General features: G+C 40.2%; 1 protein-coding gene across 1 annotated transcript in view; it reads left to right on the top strand.

The window, feature by feature from the left end:
• LOC308419960 (bifunctional heparan sulfate N-deacetylase/N-sulfotransferase 3) overlaps nucleotides 1–24,498 on the top strand; it is a gene marked incomplete at its 3' end in the record, with an annotated part of 131,265 nt that overhangs the window by 50,418 nt on the left and 56,349 nt on the right. The window contains exons 4-5 of the mRNA XM_080915887.1: nucleotides 10,308–10,493; nucleotides 18,839–18,967. Of these exons, the coding sequence (XP_080772013.1) occupies nucleotides 10,308–10,493; nucleotides 18,839–18,967 (315 nt within the window). The remainder of the gene's footprint in view (nucleotides 1–10,307; nucleotides 10,494–18,838; nucleotides 18,968–24,498) is intronic.

Genomic DNA, 24,498 nt, shown 5'->3' with positions numbered 1-24,498 from the left:
GGTGGAAAGAGTGAAGTAGAGACAGGGTGATTCAGAGTAACATGATAAGAAGAGTAGGGAAAACATGAGAACCTATTTCCTTACGCTTTGGAGAGTCCTTTTGGCTGCCTCCTTTAAAGTTACTTTCTTTGTAAGTTCCTCTTCAGATTACTCCTCCACTCTATGGGAAGCTTTCAAACTTTATAAGGAGAATGTAGAAAATACAGCTCTCACTTCTGCCCCCCTCCCCTTTCTGCCAGCACAAACGCTAGCCTTCCTTGCCAGCGTGCACACCGTTGACAAACTGGTTTTATAAAGAAAGATAAATCTGGTGCGTGTGCTGTTTGAGTAGTCCCTCTCTGCCCACAGTCATGTGGACATGAGGCAAACGAAAAGCCTTAATGAATCTGTCTATAAATTCTCCCTGCGTACTGAGTAGGATGTGGGACAGGACTAGTTCTGCTTTCAGATCCATGCATGCTGCTCCTGAATTCGGTCTTCTCAGGCTCCCGACTTCCTAGACTGGAAACCACGTGTTTTCTGAGATGTGGCTAGAAAATAGCCAATGGAAGGGACAGCAAGACAAATGTCACGTGACACTTCCTATGGAAATCTATTCCTCTATTCATCCCACATAGGACATGCATGACAAGACCAAAGGAATAGAAACAGTCCCACCTAAATGTGGCTCAGTGAACCAGGAGTTTGTTGGGGTGACTTGCAGGACCCTGAGTGACTCAGAAGCAGCTGCACCACTGAAAAGTCCACTCCAACCAAGTGACAGCCCAGAAACAATGCATCTCTGGAGCTCCCTGCTGGAATTACAGACAGTTTAGCCTGTGGACAAGTCTCCTCTCCCCAAAATTGTCACTGCTTATGTCCCTTCGTGAAGGGGACTTAGGAGGCCTGTAAATTTCAGTATCTTCCTAGGCCTTGTAAGCTTTAACTCATTTGCTTCCTTAAGACCGTTTCGGTTCAGAGGAAATGGCTATGCAACGATAAATAGGAGCCAATTCTGCAGTTCACATCACCTTTAGTATTCTTTAAAGAGTGTGTGCATTCACAAGTGCATGCATGTGTGCATGCGTGCATGTGTTTGCACACTTGTATGTGCATGCATGCGTGTGCTCATATGTGTGTGCATGCATGTGTGTATGCATGCATGCATGTGTGCACACATATGTGTATTATGCATGTGTGTGTTCATATGTGTGTGCATGCATGTGTGTATGCGTGCATGCATGTGTGCACACATATGTGTATTATGCATGTGTGTGCATATATGTGATTCTGTATGTGTTTGTGTGTGTGTGTGTGTGTGTGTGTGTGATGCATTGCATACGCCCTTTTGTGAATGCACATGTGGAGGCCTGAGGATGACATCAGGGATCGTCTTTAATCTTGCCCCACTTTATTCACTGAAGTGTGTTCTCTCAAGTCCAGACTTTTGTTAATGGTGACTGTTCTGGTCAGCTTGCCCCAGTGATCCCAGCACAGCTTTCTGATAGTGTAAGCTGCAACTACTCAGCATTTTCTTTGATTCTGGGGCTGCTGCAGACCCTGGTTCTCACACTTAAGGGTAAGTGCTTTACCCACTGAACCGTCTTGCCAGACACAGCTTTAGCTCCGCATGTATCGCAGCCCCTTTGTCTTTTTCATGATTTGGGGTTTTTTTTTTATTTTCCACAGTATCAATTTCTGTTTCTTTTCAACTGTTCTTCTCTAAGTGCCTGCAAATTTTATTCTCATTTTTGGGATTGTTGTAGCAACTTACCTAATTCCCCAGTCTCCCATTCTTTTTATTTAATCTATATCCAAGCTGGGAATATTGGTTTAAAAAAAACTGGATCATTCTGTAAATGTAACAGAAATGTACATTTCAGAGTCTTGGTTCCTAAGGAAATGAAGAAAGAAATCACTGGGTTCCAACTGGGAATCATACATTATACTTATTTCATGAACTCTCATAGCCACGTGTCACAACTGTCAGAGAGTTTACATAATTTCACTAACACCTCACAGCTAGTGGAAGCTGGAACAGGTTTCATCCTGATTTTTCAAGCTTAAAAGCCCGTGTAACCACCACAGTTTCTCTAGATGCAAGCCCCAGAGCCATCAGCACTAGTGACCATGGTATCGATAGTTAAAACAAATCGAGCACATCACTGTGCCCTTTTACAGAGCTTCTCTGTTGCATGGGTGTTAATGTGGCATGTGATTTCTGGTGTCTGAGAAGTACTGCCTACATCACTGCCTTGGTAGCTTCCATAAATACCAGAGGGTGTGTAATAACCGTGACAGAACATCAGTGTCATCACTGGCTTTTTATAGGAATATCAAATCTCAATTAAAATTAGTGTTATGCAGACTTAAACCTTTCTAGTTAGCCAACCAACCAGGTATGTTTGCTAAAAGATCAAATGGACTTGACAACAGTCTGGGAGATCTGTAACTGTCATTAGATTTATGATGTACTTAAAAACCTCCAATGTCCCAATCGTTGCTTAAAACTAAAACTAGAGGAAGCTACTGTAAAGCAAACCCTACAACATATTTATTGTATCTCCAGCCAGTTCTCTCTTCAGTTATTTAAATATAAAAATAAAGCTACCTAAGTTCACTTTTTTTTTTTTTTTGTATTTTTAAAACCCTCTTTCTCGTATTTCACTTGAGCAAATCTCAACAGTTTAAAACAAAGCTCACCCCGACATGTAGAGAGCTGAACTGCTCACGTGGATGATCTGAGTGCTCTCAAAGCAGCGCATCTTTTAGCAGCAAGTTGTCTTAGGAGCTACTCGACACAGATGTGACACTTCCAGCATTTTGAAAAGAACTCTGAGAGAGGGAAAGCATACCCCGTTAAATAAAAACATACAATAAATTAATGGGTTATTAGGGAAGACAGATAGATAGACACGGACCCCTTATAACTTTTAGAGATTGCAAGTGGCTGAGGCTGAACCAGATAGACACAATTGTGGCACCTTTTTCAGTATTTGTACTAGAATTTTAGCTTAACTTGTTTCTGGTGCTTACTGGCACATTTGTGTTGTTAAATACCATTCAAGCTTATCCAGTTCCAAAGCTCTTGGGTTGTAGGAAGGACTTGAAGGAAAACATGCACTGTTCTGAGTTCATTGCTGAAGCCCTACTATGTGCATAGTGTAACGGGGCTGATCCTCACCTCACTTAAACACAGTGTCTAACTTTACCAAAGTAGGCTTACTGTTCATATCCTCACTCGTCAGCTTGAAGCTTTACTAAATAATACTGATCGTGATGGTGTCCTTTAAGCGTGTATGCACTCATATAAGAATTCTGAAGTTTGGGGATGCAGAAGTAACAATGGAGGGATTCTTTTAACTAACATGTTTTCTTTTAATTTTTAAATTAAAATACCATTACATCATCCTCCCCATCTTCCCTGTCCCCAACCCCTCTCACATGCCGTATATATGCCATAGATAGTGGACACATCCTCTTTTCCAACAGCCCCTGCTTCTGCCTTGTCTCTGCCTGTAGTTCTGGGAAAAATTAAGCAGCTGCCGCTTGGTGGTCCAGTGCCTGGGTGAGCTGGATAATTGCTAGAAGCACTTGCAGACTCTTTCTGTTGGCAGCTCTTTCTACTGCAGCCGGTTGTAGCTGGTGAGATCTCTCTCGGGGTGGGTGGCCTTTCCAAATGCCAAAGTTCTTGAGCCTTTTCCAAACCAGGATGCACATTTTCATCCTGCTGTTTCTTTGGGACCACGGGGGCAGGGGTCACCTTCTCCCCTTGTCCCTCTTTCCTTGAGCACCTTGCTTGGCTGGAAGAGATGAAATAGTCAATTTCACTGCCTCCACCGCTGGTCAGAGAAGAGCCTGCAGTGGTACTTGTGAGCAGTCTACCTGCTGCACTGGTCTGCTTAGCACACAGAGACAAGACCCAGGACCCAGTCCAGGCTGTCTTGCCCCTCCCAGCAGGACCCCGAGAATCTCCGTGTCTTGTATGTTCTCTTGTCTTTGGAAATAGAAAGAATAGGAGCTTTTCCTTGTCACTGAGTGAATTTAAACACTGTATAGTTTATCTCAGATATGTCACTTCAGGAGGGTAGGGTCACATTTCCATCCTCTCTCACAAGATCTCATTACTAGCACCATTAACATCTTTATCCAAGGAGCTTTACTGATTATATTATTGTAGCAGGTTTTTGTTCTTCATCCTGCAAGACAAAGAACCTTTACTTTCCGAGGTTTCTGAGTCTGAGTGACTATTACTTGTCAGGGAACAAGCCTTGAATCCTAGTTGTTATTAAGGTCTGACTCCGTTAACATGATGGAGTGACTCGCCGTCCTTGTGACAGAACTCTGTCTCCAACTCTCCCCTCCTGCCAGAAGGTCAACTCTATTACCCGCCTCAGTGCCCTACTCTCTAATTACATGCTTGGTCCTTTTGGCCTGACAGGGTTCATCCTAAGCATAAACTCAAATATAATCTCAACTTTGTCATGAACAATAAAAACCCTGCTCGGGAATTTGGGAAATTACAAGGATTTAGGGGTTCCAGGACCCCAGAATGTGGAAGAGCAAACAAATCATTTATACAATGGCTGCCAGCAGAGAGTGACTTCAAATGCTTAAGGCAAATTTGTTCAAAAGGACATTGCCAACAGAGCCTGGTTTCTGTATAATAATAGAGCAGACAGCCATTGGCACTACAGTTTGAAGAGTATATATAAGAAAGATAACGTTATGCAGTAGCCAGACCTACAAATTACTAAGCAAATGTTTATAAATGTGTCATTACTCCTGAAAACCATACATGGGGAAGAATATCTGTTTCAGATTAAACCATAGATTGAAAGTAATGTATTTATATTTATCATCTAAACATAAATGTATTTATAAAACCAAAAAAAAAAGGAAAACAACATAAATTTTAATTTAGTGTAGCTTTTAAAGACGGCATGATCTTGAACTCACAGTGTTTCTTCCTGGATTTTTCAGAGTGCTGAGATTGCAGGCATGTGCCAGTGTGCCCTACTGTGTGCCACTGTTTCCTACCGGAAATGGTGTTTTTAATCTTAAACTTAAGAACGGCTTATACAACTCATTTACTTCACATTTGATGGGAAAAAATTGTCTGCTATTTATTTTCCAAAATCATTACTTTTAAACTATATCAGAAACACTATCCTTCAGTGTAGAAACTGTTCTAGTATATCACAGTCTCTGCACACTGACCAAACCCTTACTCTAACCCAGAGATAGATCCTGCATTATTGAGTTTATACTATATTTTACTGGTTCCTTTGAACAGAATCCATATACATGGGGCCACCCTGACTACTGTCACTGCAACTTAACACTTACCCTCAGTTGTACCTGAGGATATGGTCTCCTCCCTTGAGTACCACAAGCCCTGTAGGTATTCAGGGCCTGAGATGTATATATAATCTATCAGTTTTGTGTTAGGAAAACAAGTTATCTTTTAAATGTTCCTTGTATTCAGGAAATGTCTTTAAAAACTCATGTGTGTGTGTGTGTGTGTGTGTGTGTGTGTGTGTGTGTGTGTGTAGATATTATATGGAGAGAATATATTCAAATGTTGAGTCTAATTTTACTTTGCTAAATTTACTAAATATACTCCCATCTTCTAGATAAGTGTACTCTTTGTGAAACAGGACCTCCGACAGCCATGGTCCTAAAGGAAGCCACTTATAAAGTCAAAGAAAAAGAGCCTGTTTTTCCCTGTGTGTTTCTAGGACCATAATACCAATTGTAAAGAGAAGGAAGCTTTATCTCAAACTCATGCAAATTGCAAATGTGCATCTCACTGTTATGAGGTAGTTAACCAAACCATGAACATCTATATTCTGAGAAAATGGGACATTCCAACTACAGCAGAAAAGTGTCTAGAAGTCTCCCAGAGTGCAGTGATACAGCTTCCTGCCTGTGTTCTCTGTAGGCGACAGGCTATCTGACAGATTGCAAACAATCACTGTGGGCTTAGAAATTACGATACTTGAAAGACTTGCCTGTCCGTGAAATCGGAGAAGCAGCAGCGGCTCTCTGGTCATGGATGGGAAATGTGAAGCTTCGGAGATTGAAATTGAGATAAATGATAGAAACAAAGCACCATTTTAATTACCAGGAAGTTTAAATAACTGTCAGAGTTAGTTCTTTGATAATGATTGTGTTGTTTGAATACTTAAATACTGTTTTTTTTTTTTCCTTCTTATAGTCTTTGAGGGGATTTTCCCAAGGATTTTAGCAAAACTTGTCTTTTATGTTATCTTCGTATTGTCTGCTTAGAAAGTCTTGAATGGTAACATAAAAGTCTTTATACTGTAAAATATAAGATAAGTTTTATATTGCAACTTAGGTCATAATATAGCATAAGAAAAGTTTTACATTGTAAAACACTTTATTATTTTGAAATTATATATTTAATAATACATAACTTAGTAGTAAATGATAATAATTTCCATTATGGTTTCAAAAGTGTTTGCAGGTATTACTTATGCAGTTATTAAAATTTCTCCATGAGTTACGATAGATGTCTACTTTGAACAAACTGACAGTTGAGCTGAGATAATTCAAAAAGTGAAAGGAGGTGAGCATCAGCATCATCTCCACACGTGTTTGCAGATGTTTATCTTGTTCGGAGTTAGGAAGGCAATGAGTAGACAGCAGCGGACAAAACGGAACCCAGACTTCTCAGAGTCATTTAGTGTGGAAGAGACATTAAGAAATATTTACACAATTATGCTATATCACTTTGGAAAACAAAGGCAACTCATTAGGAATCATTTTATTGTTAAGTTTCTTTAGCAGATAAAGAATTCTTGGCCACTCTGACAGCATTGAGTGCGGGTTCAACCTTATGGAATGGGCTTTAAATGCAAAGTGGTGGTTACCGCCATAACGTTGGTGCCACTATTGCACTAGCATATCTTATTATCAAGCCTCATCTGTAGATTTACTCAGATACTGAAATGGAATAGGAAACTGGACATAGTGTCACATGCTTTTAATGCCAACACTCAGAAGACAAAGGCAGGCAGATCTTTATGATTTTGTGGCTAACCTGTTCTACATAGTGAGTTCCAAGGCAGTCAAGGATATGCAGAGAGATCTTACTCAAAAAGTGGGGGTGGGTGGGAATCAGAGTAGGAACATTCCAGACTGAGCAATAGGATGATACTAGGGTAGGGAAGAATTGGTGAACTTCGGGAAAGGTTAACATGATGAAAGAAGAGATAAGGAGTAAACATTGGAAGGCTGGATTTAAGCAGTAAGGATTATATGAAGCAGAAAGCACGATCAGGCAATAATTTTGTATTTATGTGAAAGGGGACAGCCTAGAAGATTTTAAATAGAAAGTCTTGTAATTATATTTGAATCTATCATAAATTTCTTTGGCTGCTATATGGAGAATAGCCTGGAAGAAGGCAAATGAGAAAAATGGATAGAACGCTAGAGACCTATACCTAAGTGTATATATACTAGTTGTAGTATTCATGGGACATGATAATGGGCTGGAGCTAGGAGCACTGTGTGCAGATTGGCAGGATGGGTTCCTGTAGTCTTTCTATAAAATTATTTCAAAAGGTCTCATTTCTCCAGACAGCTATGAGAAATGGTTGCATTTATATGGATCCAAAGGAAATGGCCCACAAAAAGAAAGAAGAGGAGGAGGAGCCATCAGATATGATCCCCAAACCCATAGTAGAGGTAGAGAAAAGGACCCTGTATTTTTGGTAATAAATTAATTAATAAATGAAGATTCAGATAGGCTATAACTTCCAGGTTAGGTTTTGTGGTTGTGTGTTAAGATCAAAGCACACAAGAGCATTCAAGATGGGGTAGCAATCAGCTGCACTCACTGAGCTTGCCATGCTGCTAGAACCAGAGGAAATGTGTCCCATATATGACTCAATGCCTTCTCAGCACTTTGAGCTGTGTAGCCTTGTGTGCAATGGGCTAGAAAATGGAGGTTAGGGTATTAGAGGTGGTTAGCTGTTCTCCCAAATGCTGGGATGTAAGTGTGGCTGTGAAATGTCCCGATCACTGCACCACCCTGCAAATGAAAGGTGAAACTTCAACAACGAACACTAGCAAAGGTAAAGGAGACCTGTGTGTACTGTGATGGTCAAAAGGTCTTCAAGAAGTCAAAGACAGGAGCCACTCTTTCTCTGTTAAGTCATCTTTTTGTTGTGGAACCAATTCCCTAGAATCACAAGAGCACTAAGCAAGCACAAAAAAAAAAAAAAAAAAAAAAAAAAAAAAAAAAAAACTTGCCTTGACCTTTTGGTTCACATCACTACTTGTGAATTCCCAGACATTTCAAGTTTGTAATATAGCTCTGGTTGTCATGGATTGCTTCATCACCATGCTCTCCAAGACATTCTTAACATGTAATTGTCTGTTATTTTCTTTCAGAGTCTTGGATGGGAATCCATTTTTGTCTGATCTTTAAGTTGCACTCCTGTTCTTAAACTGTTTGAGATTGATACGTTAGCGACCTTTTCTAACAAAATTGCATCTTGGTGCATTTAGATAAAGAAAGTGCCTTAATCTGAGTTGTTTAAAGCTGAGGAGGGGAAGCAAGGAGCTGCTTTGCTTCTACTTCAGAGGATCCTAAATTATGTGACTGCAGAACTATGGAAATGTGAAAGGGAAGTTGTCAATCCTTCCTTCTCATCCCTCCGTCTACCTCTTGTGTGCTCCCTGTCTTGTTCCTCTGTCTGTTTCTCTCAGCCACACTGTGTGTTTCTCTCATTCTTAGCATCCTTTCTATAGAGGACTGATGAGATTTTTAAAGAGTGTGTAGAGTGCCCGAGGGAAGGAAAGTTGCCACCGAGGGGTGGTGACACCTGGCAGCTGGCTTTCTTGTGAGCAGATGCTACCCGTGCCTCTCCCCCTCTTCTGCTAGTCTCTGGGTTGAGAAGGAAAGCTGCCCAGATGTCTTTGCCTTCCTTGTCCATTTGTAGCACACTTCTTCAGGCACTTTATTTGGCAACCTGATCCTCTGAGCCTCTGTGTGAAATCGCTCTTTAGTGTGAAGGAAGAAAAGAACACAACTAATTCAAAAATGGATTATTTCAGTGGAGTCTTTGAAAGTTGTCAAGCAATTGAAAAATACAAACAGAAAGCGAAACAAATCATTCAGGAAAAAATATCTGTCAATAGTAAAACCTGGAGTGTTCTTCCTCTAAAACATTGATTTCATGGCTTGTGTCTGGGAAACTGTCTTTATGTGCCAAGAGTAATGGATGAGGGTTCCCAGGGCACCTGAAGCAGAGAACAATCACAGTGACTCCAAGTTAGCCCAAACCCTCTACAAAATAAGCCAACAGCCGCTGGGATTTTTTAAAGGAATTGGCAGGACCTGGAGAGGACCAGGATAAGAAACTTCTCAAGCCATTCTTAGTTACTTCTTCAGTACCTGTTTGCTTTTAACTAGGATCAGTGTGTCAGTGTGTGTGTGTGTGTGTGTGTGTGTGTGTGTGTGTGTGTGTGTGTGTGTGTGTTAGTCTGTGTGTGTTATTTGGAACCTTGCATATGCCCAGATTGTTTTTCTCTTTTGGGTACCTTCTGCTTAAACAATAAGGAGTTATTTTAAGTAGTAAAAACAATTTTTAAAAAAAACACCAAAAGCCTGCTCTATAAAATTCTCTACAGTTTGCGATCAAACCTGTGTGCTTCCACTAAGATTTAGTTGTGTTGCTGCCACACATGTAAAAGTGTATCATTCATAATGAAGCTTCAAAAAAATGAGGGAAATTTGATAGAAAGTGCAGCTGATACACTGAGATCCTTGGAGCAGGCCAGTTACATGTGGAAGGGTCATCATTCTTGGTGTCCCATGGGACAAGCTGAATATTATTTGTAGAATGTATGTGTTACGTACCTCTTGAGATTTGATCAGTGAAAAGAACAGGTGGCCAAGAATGTGTTAAGCGAAGCATGGTTTTCTGTCCCTCCTACCACCTCTCAACTACCAACACAATAAGAATATTGGCTGTGATGGTTACCCAACTTCAAAGATTCTCATGGTCTTAATATATGTCATTTTAATTGCACCAAAAAATGACTAATGATAGATTTGAAAACATGTATTTTACAGTATATTTCAAAACCCAAGAAGAAAAATATAATCAAGACAAATCTTCAAAGTTAGGCATGGTGATGTGAGCCCACAATCATAGCCTTTGGGAGGATGAGGCAGGAGAATCGCTGTCAGTTCACAGTAAGTTTAGTGTTAGGCTCTGTAGTAAGACTCTAGGGAGAAGGTGGGATGAAAGGTCAAGCTTCCCACATTCTAATGAGAGTTTTCTTGGTTTTAGGAGCATGGCATCCCTAGTGACATGGGATATGCAGTGTCCCCTCACCACTCAGGTGTCTACCCTGTGCACGTTCAGCTTTATGAGGCCTGGAAAAAGGTTTGGAATATTAAAATCACCAGCACTGAAGAATATCCACATCTGAAACCAGCTCGATATCGGAGAGGCTTCATCCACAAAAACATCATGGTGAGCATCCTGCACCTGTAGAGTTTGGTCCCCTCTCCGGAGGACAGTACACATCTGAAGACAGAGAGCTTGTGTTGTGGATGTGGCTCAGGAAAGGGTGTGTTGTGTGGAGAGTGTTGTCATAACTCAGAAAGGCTCACTAATGACAGCGATGTCATGCTACTTCATAGAGCTCAGAAAAACAAAAATTAAAGGTTTTTATTTTGTCCTGGAACTCATGCTGGCAGGCAATCACTGATGTAAAAAAGCTAAGAAAACATCACATCAAATTTAGAAATAATTTTAGACTCCATTACTACTTACGAAAGTCTTTTAGTAGATAAAAGCCAAGGCGGCTCTTAACAATCACCGTGCTCCCTTTTTATAAGCTGGTCAAGTTGCACCTCTTTACCGTGCCAGGTTCCCCCAAAAAACATTGCACTGTGTGCAGCACAAAAGCCACATGTGAAGTCTTGACTCACTACCAGACAATAGAGAACAAATACCAAGTGCCAATAGTTAAGCCACGACTTGGGAGCATCTCTGTCTCGTTTCCTTTTTTGCAGTGGTAGCAAAACCAGGAGATAAATCAGAATCCATGGCTCCCGAAGATGGATGAGATCTGTCAAAGTCAGCCATTGAACCCTATTTCTCCTAAGCCAGAACTTACGGAAAGTATTAGTGAAGGTAAACATGGCCTCTGATTTAGACTCACACACTGCAAAGACACAGCCAGGAAGCAGTGAGCCCCAGAGTGCTAGGTTAGGCTGATGCATGTGAACAGATCATCCAGCCTCTAGGGTAGGTGCAGTTGACTTCCATTCATACAGTTTTCTAATGTTTGCAAAAGTTCAAGTGCATGGTGGAATTTAACGAGGATTTAATGCCCGTATCAATGTGTCCCTCAACAAGAAAAGATGCTGGAAAGGCTAGATGAGAATGTAATGGCCACATTCTTCTCCCTGTGTGCCCCTCCTTGGTACTCAAAGTGAATTTATCACTCCTTAGTCGGCCAGCTTTCTGATGAGAGGGGAGTTTTAAAAGCCCACCGAAGATCATAATTTAAAAGCATTTGGTGCTCTTTCGCTATTGCAACGTTGGCAGTTCTGCACGGCGAGCCTCGGTCTCTGACAGCTATATTCAGTCCACTCCTGTCCTGCCGCAGCTTCTTCCCAAAGGACTTCATTTCCCATACCTCCTAAACTCTATTTTGCCCGTGTTGCTAATGCAGCATTGCTGCTCTTAACCGAAGCTTGGGCTGATTTCCTGCTTTGACACGATTGTCCCTATGGTTCTGCATTCATGTGGATTCAATTCCTGGGCTTGTGCATGAGAATTTCCATACTGAAGAGTATGCAGCGGGCTGTAGGTTATGTAGGAAGAAAGACAGCAAATTATTACGAGCCACCCAAATAGACCTACAAGTTAAGAACTGGAGAGCCAGATGCCCAATAGAGAGTGGAAGGTAAGAGGTGGGGCCTGAGGCATAAAACCTAGACTCTTATGCCTGACCTAGATTGTCTAATAGAACTGAAAGCATCCACAAATTAAAATCAAAAGACTTAAGGGTAGTTTACTCCCTTCAAGCCATCATGAATCCTGTATCACTAGTTCGTGTGCGTAAGTCAAATGTGCATAAGTCAAACTTCCCACTAAGTTGGCCAAATCCTCTCTGCATGGCCACAGCCATACCTCTAGAATACCTTTTTCTTCACTCTTGGGAATTGGCCATCTTAACTTACGGCTTGGTTATTATGTCGACTGTGGTACGGGCTCCCAGTTGGTCAGTTTGCACCTTCTCCTTACCCTTTCATGAAGGCTGTGTAGGCAATGCCAGCCTGTGAATCCTGACCTTTCTACCATTAGAGTCTCCAGCTGTCTGCATACTCTTTAGTGCATCCTTAAGAGACTGAAAATGCTCAGCACCATGCCTGCTTCTCTGTCTTCCACTGCCCAGCATGGACGGCTGTGTTCACTGTGAATGACTTCTCAGAGACGTCCGACCTATTCCTTTTAACATATGTAGCCAACTGTGCAGCACCGTGGTTCTTACACAGACCTACAGGTTTCCTATTCTCCTCTGAATTCATGTGTTTCTTCCGTTATTCTCCCTTATGAATTCATAGGACATGGAGGCTCTTCAGGGAGCACTTTTTAACCTCACATAGTAAGGAATGAATAGAAAACTAATGTTCTCAACCCTGGAACCTGATTGTTAAATGTGACTCTTTGGGTGCACACAGAAGCCTGTGAGCAACAGGACTTATACTTGCTATACACACTGGCTACGTGTGTGTGTGTGTGTGTGTGTGTGTGTGTGTGTGTGTGTGTTCTATTCTTAGAGGACATAATATTTATCAGGGGCATGAGTAAGCCCTATAAGTGGCTTTAAGTTACATGAAATTATATGTCCAGTTATTGATACCTGGTTCAGCTGGAATCCTTTTTCTATCAGTTCTTTTGTGGGCCGTGGTTTTGTGCGTGGCATTCTGACAGTTAGTGATACTTTCAAGCATAAACACCACCCAGCTAATACCCCTGAGGTTTGAATTGGAATACTGTAACTGATCTAAGATAAAATATCTCCTCGGTGTAAATGTTTTAGCAAAATAAATGAGATGCGCACGGGCTTGATTGACCCAGAAATATCCAGGGCATTGACTGAGCTGAGAATCACATTTCCTGGGAAAACTTCCAAAATCTTGAGTAAAATCTCTTACAATACTGTCTGCACTACTGGAAAACATATAGTGTGCATAGAAGACTGAAAACGTGGAAATCTTGAACAGGTAATATCCACAAAAACGGCCCTTGAACTGAAAATGCCTTGTGTGAAGGAAAGGAAAATGGTGATTTGTTTCCAGAAAGCAGGGGGCAGAAGGCCCAACTACACGATGCTGAAGATCTCAGCTCTCAGACACACTCAGTGGTTTCCTGTGTCTGCGAGGCTGGCAAGCCCGGGTCACTCTAAGTCTCACTGTGTGAGGCTTAGCTGAAAATAGTAGGCTTTACACAAATTCTTTTATAATTGCACATTCACATAACGGCAAAATCTGCAACAGCAACAGCAAAGACGTCATCACAGATGCAGGCTTTGGCAGTAAAGGGTGCAAAGACCTTTCTGCTACCTGACCATTTGTCATTTTGTTTATGACACTTTCTGAAGCTACCAATTAAATAGGTACTGTCTTCCTTTTGGACCTGGAGACCTTCACCCCTGGCATTAGAGGCCCCTTGAAGTAGTGTTTTCACGGTGGAGAAGCCTGATTTATTTCAAATGCTTTTTCTAGTCAATATGTCGCTCGCTAAGAAGCCCCATGTTAGTAACTGACTTCATTTCCAAATGTGTCTGAAACATTTAGCAGAAGTATTTGGTGACATTTTCCTGATGAGGGTTATACATAATTCCAGTACTTTAAAGTCTTAATTTTATTTCTTAAGGTGGTAAATATATTAGACTCTGTAATAAAAAGCACTAATATTGAAACTTTAAAAAAAAGTGGCTTTCACACCCGGCAGCATTGGGGAACAGAAAAGGGCTCAGCCCATCTGTCACCTGGACCAGCAGTTCCCAAAGGTTACGGTCTGGTGAGAAGGAGATCTGAGCAGCCAGAGAGCAGAGAGATCTCTACCGAGTGCACACAGAAGCACACCCCTGCCCTTCCTGATCCTGGGACCAGGAACCCAGCATTGGGACCCCTGTTCCCACCCGGCAGCTTAGGGGCACAGAACAGCGCTCAGACCATCTGCCACCTGGACGAATGGAGATCCACACACACAGACCAGGTACAAGGGAAAGGCGAGAACATATCACTGATAACAAGATGGCAAGAGGAAAGGGAAAGAGCATATTCCAAGGAAACCAAGAAAACCTGACAACACCAGTACCCAGCTCTCCAATCACAGCAAACATTGGAATGCCAAACAGTCCAGAAAAAAAAGACTCAGACCTAAATTCATGCCTCAAGACGATGATAGAGATCCTTAAACAAGAACGGGAGGAAAAGCAAAAAGAATCAGAAGCTTTTAAAGAGGAAACAAGAAAAACACTCAAAGAACTCAAAGAACTAGAGGAAAACAAAACCAAAGAGATGAAGGAATGGAAGAAGGAATTTAAAATGGAAAATGACACAATAAAGAAAACACTAAAAGAGATAACCCTAGAGGTAGAACACCTAAAAAAGAAATCAGGGGTCACAGAAGCAAGCATTTCCAATAGACTACAAGAGATGGAAGAGAGAATCTTGGGGGCTGAAGACAACATTGTAAACATAGACAAAACAGCCAGAGAAGATGCAAAAACCAAAAAGCTCCTAACCCAAAATATCCACGAGATCCAGGACACAATGAGAAGAGCAAGCCTAAGGATAATAGGAATAGAAGAGGGAGAAGAATATCAACTAAGAGGCACAGTAAATATCTTCAACAAAATTGTAGAAGAAAACTTCCCTACCCTTAAGAATGAGATGACCACGATCATAAAAGAAGCCTTCAGAACTCCAAATAGGTTGGACCAGAAAAGAAATTCCTCCCGACACATAATAGTCAAAACACCAAGTGCCCAAAGCAAAGAAGAATACTAAAAGCAGTAAGGGAAAAAGGTAATATATAAAGTATATGTTACATATACTTTATAACATAAAAAAGTAACATATAAAGGCAGACCAATCAGAATCACACCCGATTTCTCAATACAAACTATAAAAGCTAGAAGAGCATGGACAGACATCATGCACACACTCAGAGAGCACAAGTGCCAGCCCAAGCTGCTATACCCAGCAAAACTATCAATCACCATAGATGGAGAGATGAATATATTTCAAGACAAATCAAAATTTACACAATATCTGACCACAAACCCAGCACTACAACAAATTATTGGTGGAAAACCCAATACAATGAGGGGAACTACATCCTAGTAAAAACAAGAAAACTCCTAAGCAAGAAAACCAAAAGAAGAAAGAGACACAGACACAACTCAACCTACAAGAACAATAATAGCAGAAAACAGCAACCACTATTCCTTGATATCTATTAACATAAATTGACTCAACTCCCCAATAAGGAGACATAGGCTATCAGACTGGATGCATAAACAAAATCCAGCATTTTGCTGCATACAGGAAACTCATCTCAGAGACAAAGAGAGACACTATATCAGAGTAAAAGGTTGGGAAAAAAAACTTCCAAGCAAACAGCCCCAAGAAGCAAGCTGGAGTGGCTATTCTAATATTGAATAAAGTAAATTTCCAACCAAAAGTTATCAAAAAAGATAAGGAAGGACACTTTTTACTCATTACCGGGGAAATCTGTCAGGAGGAACTCTCAATCCTTAACATATATGGTCCAAATACAAAAGCACCCACATTCATAAAAGAAACCCTACTAAAGCTCAAAAAATACATTTCGCCCCACACAATAATAGTGGGAGACTTTGATACCCCGCTCTCACCAATGGACAGATCACAGAAACAGAAACTGAACAAGGACGCTGTAAAATTAGCAGAGACTATGAACCAACTGGAATTAATAGATATCTACAGAACATATCATCCTAAAGTAAAAGAATATACCTTCTTCTCAGCACCCCATGGCACCTTCTCGAAAACTGACCCCATAATTGGACACAGAACAAGCCTCAATCCATATAAGAAGATTGAAATATTCCCATGCATCCTCTCAGATCACCATGGTCTAAGGCTGGTCTTTAACAACAACAAAGACAACAAAAATCCCATATACACATGGAAACTAAACAACGCTCTGTTAAATGATAGCAGGGTCAAAGAAGAAATAAAGAAAGAAATTAAGGATTTTTTAGAATTCAATGAAAACAAAAACACAACATACCCAAACCTATGGGATGCAATGAAAGCAGTACTGAGAGGAAAACTCATAGCACTGAGCACTTCCAAAAAGAAACTGGAGAGAACATACATCAGCAACTTGACAGCATAGCTAAAAACCCTAGAACAAAAGGAAGCAGCTACACCCAAGAAGAGTAGACAGCAAGAAATAATCAAAATTAGGGCAGAAATAGACCAAATAGAAACAAAAAGAACCATTGGAAAAATCAACAAAACAAAGAGCAGGTTCTTTGAGAAAATCAACAAGATTGATAAATCCCTAGCCAGACTAACTAGAGGGCAAAGAGAGAGTATATGAATTAACAAAATCAGAAAGGAAAGTGGAGACATAACAACTAAAACTGAGAAAATTCAAGAAATTATCAGATCCTACTCAAAAGCCTATACTCCATAAAATTGAAAAATCTGGAGGAAATGGATGAATTCCTAGACAGATACAAGACCCTAAAGTTAAACCAGAACCAGGTAAACCATCTAAATAATCCCATAACACCTAAAGAAATAGAAGAAGTCATCAAAAGCCTCCCAACCAAAAAAAGCCCAGGTCCAGATGGGTTCAGTGCAGAATTTTATCAGACATTTATTGGGGATATAACACCAATACTCTCCAAATTATTCCACAAGATAGAATCAGATGGAAAACTACCTAACTCATTTTTTGAGGCTACAATAACCCTCGTACCTAAACCACACAAAGACCCTACAAGGAAAGAGAACTTCAGACCAATCTCACTTATGAACATTGATGCAAAAATACTCAACAAAATCCTTGCAAACTGAATCCAAGAACACATCAAAACGATCATTCACCATGACCAAGTAGGCTTCATCCCTGGGATGCAGGGATGGTTTAATATAAGTAAATCCATCAATGTAATCCACCATATAAATAAACTCAAAAACAAAATCACATGGTCATCTCACTAGATGCTGAGAAAGCATTTGACAAAATTCAACACCCCTTCATGTTAAAAGCCCTGGAAAGAACAGGAATCCAAGGCCCATACCTAAACATAATAAAATCAATATACAGCAAATCAACAGCCAACATCAAACTTAACGGTGGGAAACTTGAAGCAATCCCACTAAAATCAGGGACTCGACAAGACTGCCCACTCTTCCCCTACCTATTCAACATAGTACTGGAAGTCCTGGCTGGAGCAATTAGACAGCAAAAGGAGATCAAGGGTATACAAATTGGAAAGGAAGAAGTAAAAACATCACTCTTTGCCGATGACATGATAGTGTACTTAAGTGACCCCACAAATTCCATTAGAGAACTCCTACAGCTGATAATCAATTTCAGCAAAATGGCTGGATATAAAATTAACTCAAACAAATCAGTAGCCTTCCTATACTAAAAGAACAAACATTCGGAGAAAGAAATTAGGGAAAAGATACCCTTCACAATAGTCACAAAAAATCTGAACTACCTTCATGTGACTCTAACTAAGCAAGTGAAGGACCTGTATGACAAGAACTGCAAACCTCTAAAGAAGGAAATCGAGGAAGACCTCAGAAAATGGAGGTTGTGGAGAAAGAGGAACACTTTTTCACTGTTCATGGGGTTGTAAACTGATACAACCACTCTGGAAATCAGTGTGGCGATTCCTCAGAAAATTGGACATAGTACTACCTGAAGATCCAGCTATTCTACTTCTGGGCATATACCCCAGAGACACTCCAATATACAACAAAGATACATGCACCACAATGTTCATAGCAGCTCTATTTATAATAGCCAGAAGCTGGAAAGAACCCAGATCCTTCAGTAGATGAATGGATACATTTTTTTATTAAAAATTGTGGTACATTTACACAATGGAGTACTACTCAGCCATCAGAAACAATGACTTAACCAAATTCTTAAGAAAATGGTTGTATCTGGAGAATATCATCCTGAGTGAGATAACCCAGTCACAAAAGAACAGACATAATATGCAGTCACTGGTATTGGTATGCTAACCCCAGAGGCTCAGACTGCCCCAGAAACAACTCACATACTGTGTGAAGTTCAAAAAAAAAAAAGAAAACAAAAAAATAAAAAAAGTCATGCTCACACCAAGAAAACGTTGACTAATTCCTGGTTACATCCTGTTTTACATGTACTTTTTGCTCATTGTAACTAGTAAGACCTTAATGCAGAGTATCAAACCTTAAAAAAAAAGAAAAAAAAAAGCCAAGCACTGACACAATTGTATTTGTATACATTTATGCAAAAATGTTTAAAATTTTTTATCTTTGTTTTTTAAAATAAAGTTTAAAAAAATAAATAAAAGTGGCAAAAATAAGTTTATATAAGTTTTAATTGTTTCTTTAACTTGCTTTGTTATCTCTTCTTCTTACATCATTGTTTATTCACCACACAGAAGATTGATTCATTCAGGTTTTGGTCATTGTTCAATAAATATCACCTTTATGAGCTTTTCATAGGGAGAACAAGATTCCATGTTAGTAGTCAGAGCTTTCTCCTTACCTGTTCATCTTTCTTTCCTTCAGGTTCTCCCAAGACAAACCTGTGGACTCTTCACCCACACAATTTTCTACAAGGAGTACCCAGGGGGTCCCAGGGAACTGGATAAGAGTATTCACGGAGGGGAGCTCTTCTTCACAGTGGTTCTCAACCCAGTAAGTACTTGGAGTCACTCTTCAAACAAATCACGTTTGAAATGGCAAGGTGCATAAAAATTACCTTGAGGGAGAAATCCCCAGGGGGACTGGATAGTTACCAATCAAATAACGTGGAAATCGTGTCTATGAATAAAGTTACTCTCCCTTCTTCTCTCCCTCCCTCCCTCTCCCTCCCTTTCTCCCTTCTTTCTTCCATCCTCCCTTCCTCTTTCCCTTCTTTCTCTCTCTCTTCTACCCCCTCTCCTCTCTCTCTGTCCTCTGGCCCATCCTCTCTTCTTTTACTGATCTCTCTTCTTCATTCCCTCTTTCTCCCCGTTTCACTCTTTCCCTTTCTCCTCTCTGTCCAACTCTCTCATCCTCTTTCCTCTGTAATACAAGAAAAAACAGATTTTGTAAGTACAGAGACAGGAGTTGGACAAAGGACCTCTGTCATTCTTCATCCATGCTGGGTCTGCAGTGCTGGGTCTCAGAGCATCCCTGATTAATGGTGTGCTGTTCTTTCTCCTTCATATCTTAATACCAGTGTGTCAGCAATGCAGTGAGCCACTGGTAAATTAATTTTCCTGGCAGTGAGTGGGATAAAATCATGTGCCGAAAGAAAAAATCCATTGAAGTGAGCTGCAGAAGGGAAAATCTGTTAGTGATTTTTTTCTCCCATAAAAGAGAATAGGAAAGATAGAGATAAAATTTATTTTCAGAAATATGGATTCGCCCTTGGCCTTAGCAATATTCAAGATGGAGAACTGCAATTATTTCTAAATAAAAAATTATTAGGATAAAAGTTGGATACGATAGAAATAAACAATAAAATTTAAGTCTTCATTTGACCTTAATTTTATAGGCCTGACAAATAAAACTGTAAGCATTCTTTATCATCTACTCTGTTCAAAAGCAGATCTTATTTTTAGATGTTAGGAAAGGAGATAAATGCGCAGGTAACTCATCTTTGGTAACATCTGCTTTAGTTCATAACTCAGAATCCTTTATAACTTTCAGCCTTTAGGAAGACTGTCAAACTTCACAACCCTCTCCAAGCAAATATTTCTGATGTATGCTCCACAAATAACCCCCCCTCGAGATTACGTGTACTTTGTTTTGTTTCGTTGTTTTCTACAGAGTCTCACTCTGTAGCTCTGGCTGACCTGGAAATTACTACATTGTTCATGCTGAACTGGAACTCACAGACCCCCTGCTTCTGGGAGCAAAAGCGCTTGCTGCACACCACCCTGGCTTTAGATTACCTGTTTTGAGCCAGTCTGCATGGATTTCTTTTCTTTTTGTTTTTTTTTTTTTCCTCAGTGTATCAGTAATGTACACGGAAAGGAAGTATGCTAGTGTGAGATTGTGAACCAAACATTCTATTAGAAACCTGTAAAATGCTGATAACGTCATCAAAGGTTTTAGACCCTTGAGTCTGTATTCTGCAAGATTCTGACGCAGCAATGCACTTGAAGCCCATCTGTGTGACTGTCTAACCATTGCTGATTTAGTATTTGAAAACCCCCTTATCTCTGAACTTTGTGAACCAAATAATCTCCACTCAATACAGAAGATATTTCAAAATCAGTCATTTATGTATGGTGAACTTAGGTTAAATATTTTACCTATTATCTGATAAGTAATGCTTTTTTTATTAAGGAACGAGCATTTAAATTTTAACCTAAAAATGCTAATAGCAAAGGTTATGCTGACCTGGGTGTTCATTTACACTAGCTGAGCAAGCTCTTACAACCCCTGCTTCTTTTCAATCTTTATCAATAATATTTGGCAAGTTTATTTGTCTTTATGAATATATCCAAACGGAACAAAGGGGCAAAATGAACACAGGCTTTTATTTCTAGATTAAAAAACTTTCCAGAGATAATTATTTTCAGTAAATGAAGATTGACTAATTTGAACAAAAGGCAGCTTTTGACATGTATCATGAAACAGACATTGAGCTAAAATAATTCATCTGGTACAAAGGGTCCAGCCTGGGGTAAGGATTCTCCTTACCTGGTGGAGACAGGCACTAGTGAAGTCAGGGTTTAGTCTCGGCCAGCCACGAGGGTGTGTGCTATCATCAGTGATGTCTGCCTGGACCAGAGTGAGGAATGGAATTCCCACACCGAGATTAAATAATCAGTGAAAGCTCTGATTGGGCTTCAAAACCTCCAGCTTCAATGAAACATGTCTGAATCCATCAGGTGACGTTTTATTAGGACAGGATGGGAGTAAGAACTCCCTATCAGATAATCCTGTGCATTAGCTAAAAGAAAGAAATGTTTGTTACAGCAGGTTTGCAAGATGGCAAGTGGATGGATGATCACAGAGCAGTGTAGACCTTAATTTAAAGTGCTGTTTTCCAAGAGTCCCAAGTGAGGTGCTTTCCTATGGGAAGGCAGATGAGTATCAAAGACACAGAACATAAGGACTTTCAGATGCACTGGATGAAAAGTAAGAATACAGGGAGGACTGTAATTAAAGACCTTTTCAAAATCTCCCCCCATGCATCAGCACTTGAAGACATTAGAGTGACATCACTCTTGGTGGCTACAGTGGAGTGCTTTTCATAGTTAGCAAAAACTATAAAACAAGTTAAATAACCTTCTGTTACACTGCTGTCAGTGTATCTTTCATTGCTAAAAAGAAGTACCAATCGAGCTAATGCAACACAAGTAGAAAAGCGACAACCTAGCACAGTCTCAGAGAGAAAACCTGAGCTGGCTTCCAGGGACTTCAGTGTCATGGGTCAGGCGTCCCTTGACATGTGATGAGTGCAGGTGTTTTAGTGAGTGGACTGAGGTTGAAATCCAGGTTCTGTAAACGTCTGTGTTGGAAAGTGTCTGCTGGTCATAGGAACTTACTCTCACTGTGGTATGATGATGCAAATTAGTGTTTTAAACATCTGTCTCTAGTGATGAGTCCCAAGGAGGAGTCCGCTCTTTCTATGTTTCTCCATACAGCTCCTCCATAAAGGCACCCTCAAATTGTATGTCTCTTTATTCATTTCTCCTATAGAAGGGGCTCCCTTGCTGAGCTTTTTCTAGGTTATTTTGTTTTATATACAAATATATTTTACTTGCATGTGTGTTTATATCCTATGTGCATGTCTAGTGCCTACAGCGACCCTAAGAGGCCATCAGATACCCTGGAATTGGACTTATGGATGGAAGTAAGCAACTATGTGGTTACTGTGAACCAAACCTGGCCTTCTACAGGGACAAGTCCTCTTAACTTCTGAACCATACACACATATACACAAGTACACACATGCACATAGAGTTATACCTTTATTTCTAGCTTGCTTCCAGTTGCTATGATAAAACTTTGGCCACACAAATATATGATTATTAAACCACAACGTTTGCTTTCTTTTCTCTAAGATCTCATGATAATATTAATGTCTCAGTATAAGGCACATTTCATTTTTTTAAGTTTCTCACAGTCTTTAAAATTTTTTAGTACTCTAAAAGTTCAATGCCCATTTAAAATATCCATTCTCATACCCCCAAGCTCCTGTAAATTTCAAAATAAATACTTCTTCTCTTAAAATATATAAGAACCAGAATACAAAAATCACACTTAAACAAAACCAAAATCCAACAGCAAAAAGTTGTCAGTGGGGCATCTGGGAGCCACATCATGAACTGTAAGTTCCAAAGGTTTCAAAGGGCTTGGGTAGCCTCACCCCACCTGCTCTACCATCCACAGCACACAGAACTTGTCATGTATCTTTAATGCAGCTCTACCTCACGCTCCCTAGAGTTCTTGATCATTTTCATCACTATCCCACATTCTTGTAGTCCCCAGTAAGCTCGGATTTCTACTGACAACTCATTGGCTTTTCTAGCCCTATTCTTCAAAATTCACCCTCTCCCTCCCGTAAATCATACAAAAGCCACAAAGTCTGGTCTATCACAGCAAATATAAATTTCTGTCCTAGAATGCCCTGGTCTCATTTTCTGTCCTAGATTGCTTTCTATTGCCCTACTCAGTGATGGAGAGAAAGGGGCTTTGGTGTTTCCGGGCTTCAGACCATCACTGAGAGAAGTCAGGGAAGGAACTCTAGGCAAGAACCTGGAGGCGGGAATGGAAGCAAAATCATGGAGGAATGCCATTTACTAGTCTGCTCAATAGCTTTCTTATACTGCCCAGGACTATCATCTGCCTAATGACGGTGCCATCCAAATGGACTGGACTCTCATATATAAATTAACAATCAATAATATGCCACAGAGACAAGCCCATGGGAAATATTATGAAGGAAATTCCTCAACTGAGGTCCTTCTTCCAAGGTGATTCTGTTAGTGTTGCATTGACAAAAACTAACCAACACAATGCAATTCTTCCATAGAAGTTGTGCATGTTTCTTTATTCAGTTCCCCATATTAGTTAGCCCTTCACAGTAAGAGATGGCTTTTACTGGTTTCATGGGCATAACTAACCTGGTATTCTCTCCTCCTGATTATTATCCTCCATTCAGCTGAGAACTGTTCCCTCTCTGGGTAGAGGTAAACTAGGCTCTGGAGTACACAGGCTAAAGAGCAGACACTGAAGCATTTGTGTTTGCACCAGGGTGGTAAAGGACATTGTGTTACATTATATCATACTGTGGGAGGCAGCTGCAAAAATACCTGAATATCTGAGATGACGCCTCTGGTAAGGCATTTATTGTGCAACATGGAGGCCAGAGTTCCATCCGCAGCACCCACATCAAAGCCACAAGCAAGCACTGAGAATCCCAGTACTGAGGAGGCACACATAAGTTTCTGGCCAGCCAGCCTAGCCAAATTGGAGAGATCCGGGTTCAATCTGAGTTCCTGTCTCAAAAAATAATACAGAATCAATTAAGAAAGACACCCGATATTAATCTATAGCCCCCATAAAAGTGCACGCACGTGCACGCACACAAAATATGCACACGCAAGAAATACTCCAGAGTCTACTACATAATCACAAGCACAGATTTTGGTGCTCTCTCTCTAAATCCTGACCAAGTTACAATTCAGTAATCTGTCATATGCTGTATATAATTACAGATAGACTAGATATTTTATAACAACGAGAAAATTCCTAACTGCTTAAAGAAGCCTACACACACACACACACACACACACACACACACACAGTGTGTATGTATATATATATATATGTATATATATATATATATATATATATATATATATATATATATATATATATATATATATATATATGGGTTATAAAGAGTAAAATTTACAAAGACTGGAGAGATAGCCCAGTATCTAAGAGAACTGATTATTCTTCTGGAAGACAATTCCCAACACCCACATGGTGACTCACATTTGGCTGTAATTCTAACTCCAAGGGATCTTGTGCCCTCTTTGGCTTCCGAAGGCACCGGGCATGCACACATGGTACACAGAAATTCAGGTAGATAAAACACTCATGCATACTAAAAAATTAAAGTTTACAAAAGTGGCAAAAGGTATTTCTTGACAATGACTACATTTATTTGTCCTCAGTAAAGAAATCCCTGTGTAATGTGCAGCACATATGCCTTATAA

The sequence above is a fragment of the Micromys minutus genome (assembly GCF_963924665.1).
Source record: "Micromys minutus genome assembly, chromosome: 4".
Taxonomy (NCBI): Eukaryota; Metazoa; Chordata; class Mammalia; order Rodentia; family Muridae; genus Micromys; species Micromys minutus.
This window is presented reverse-complemented; position numbering and strand designations above follow the sequence as displayed.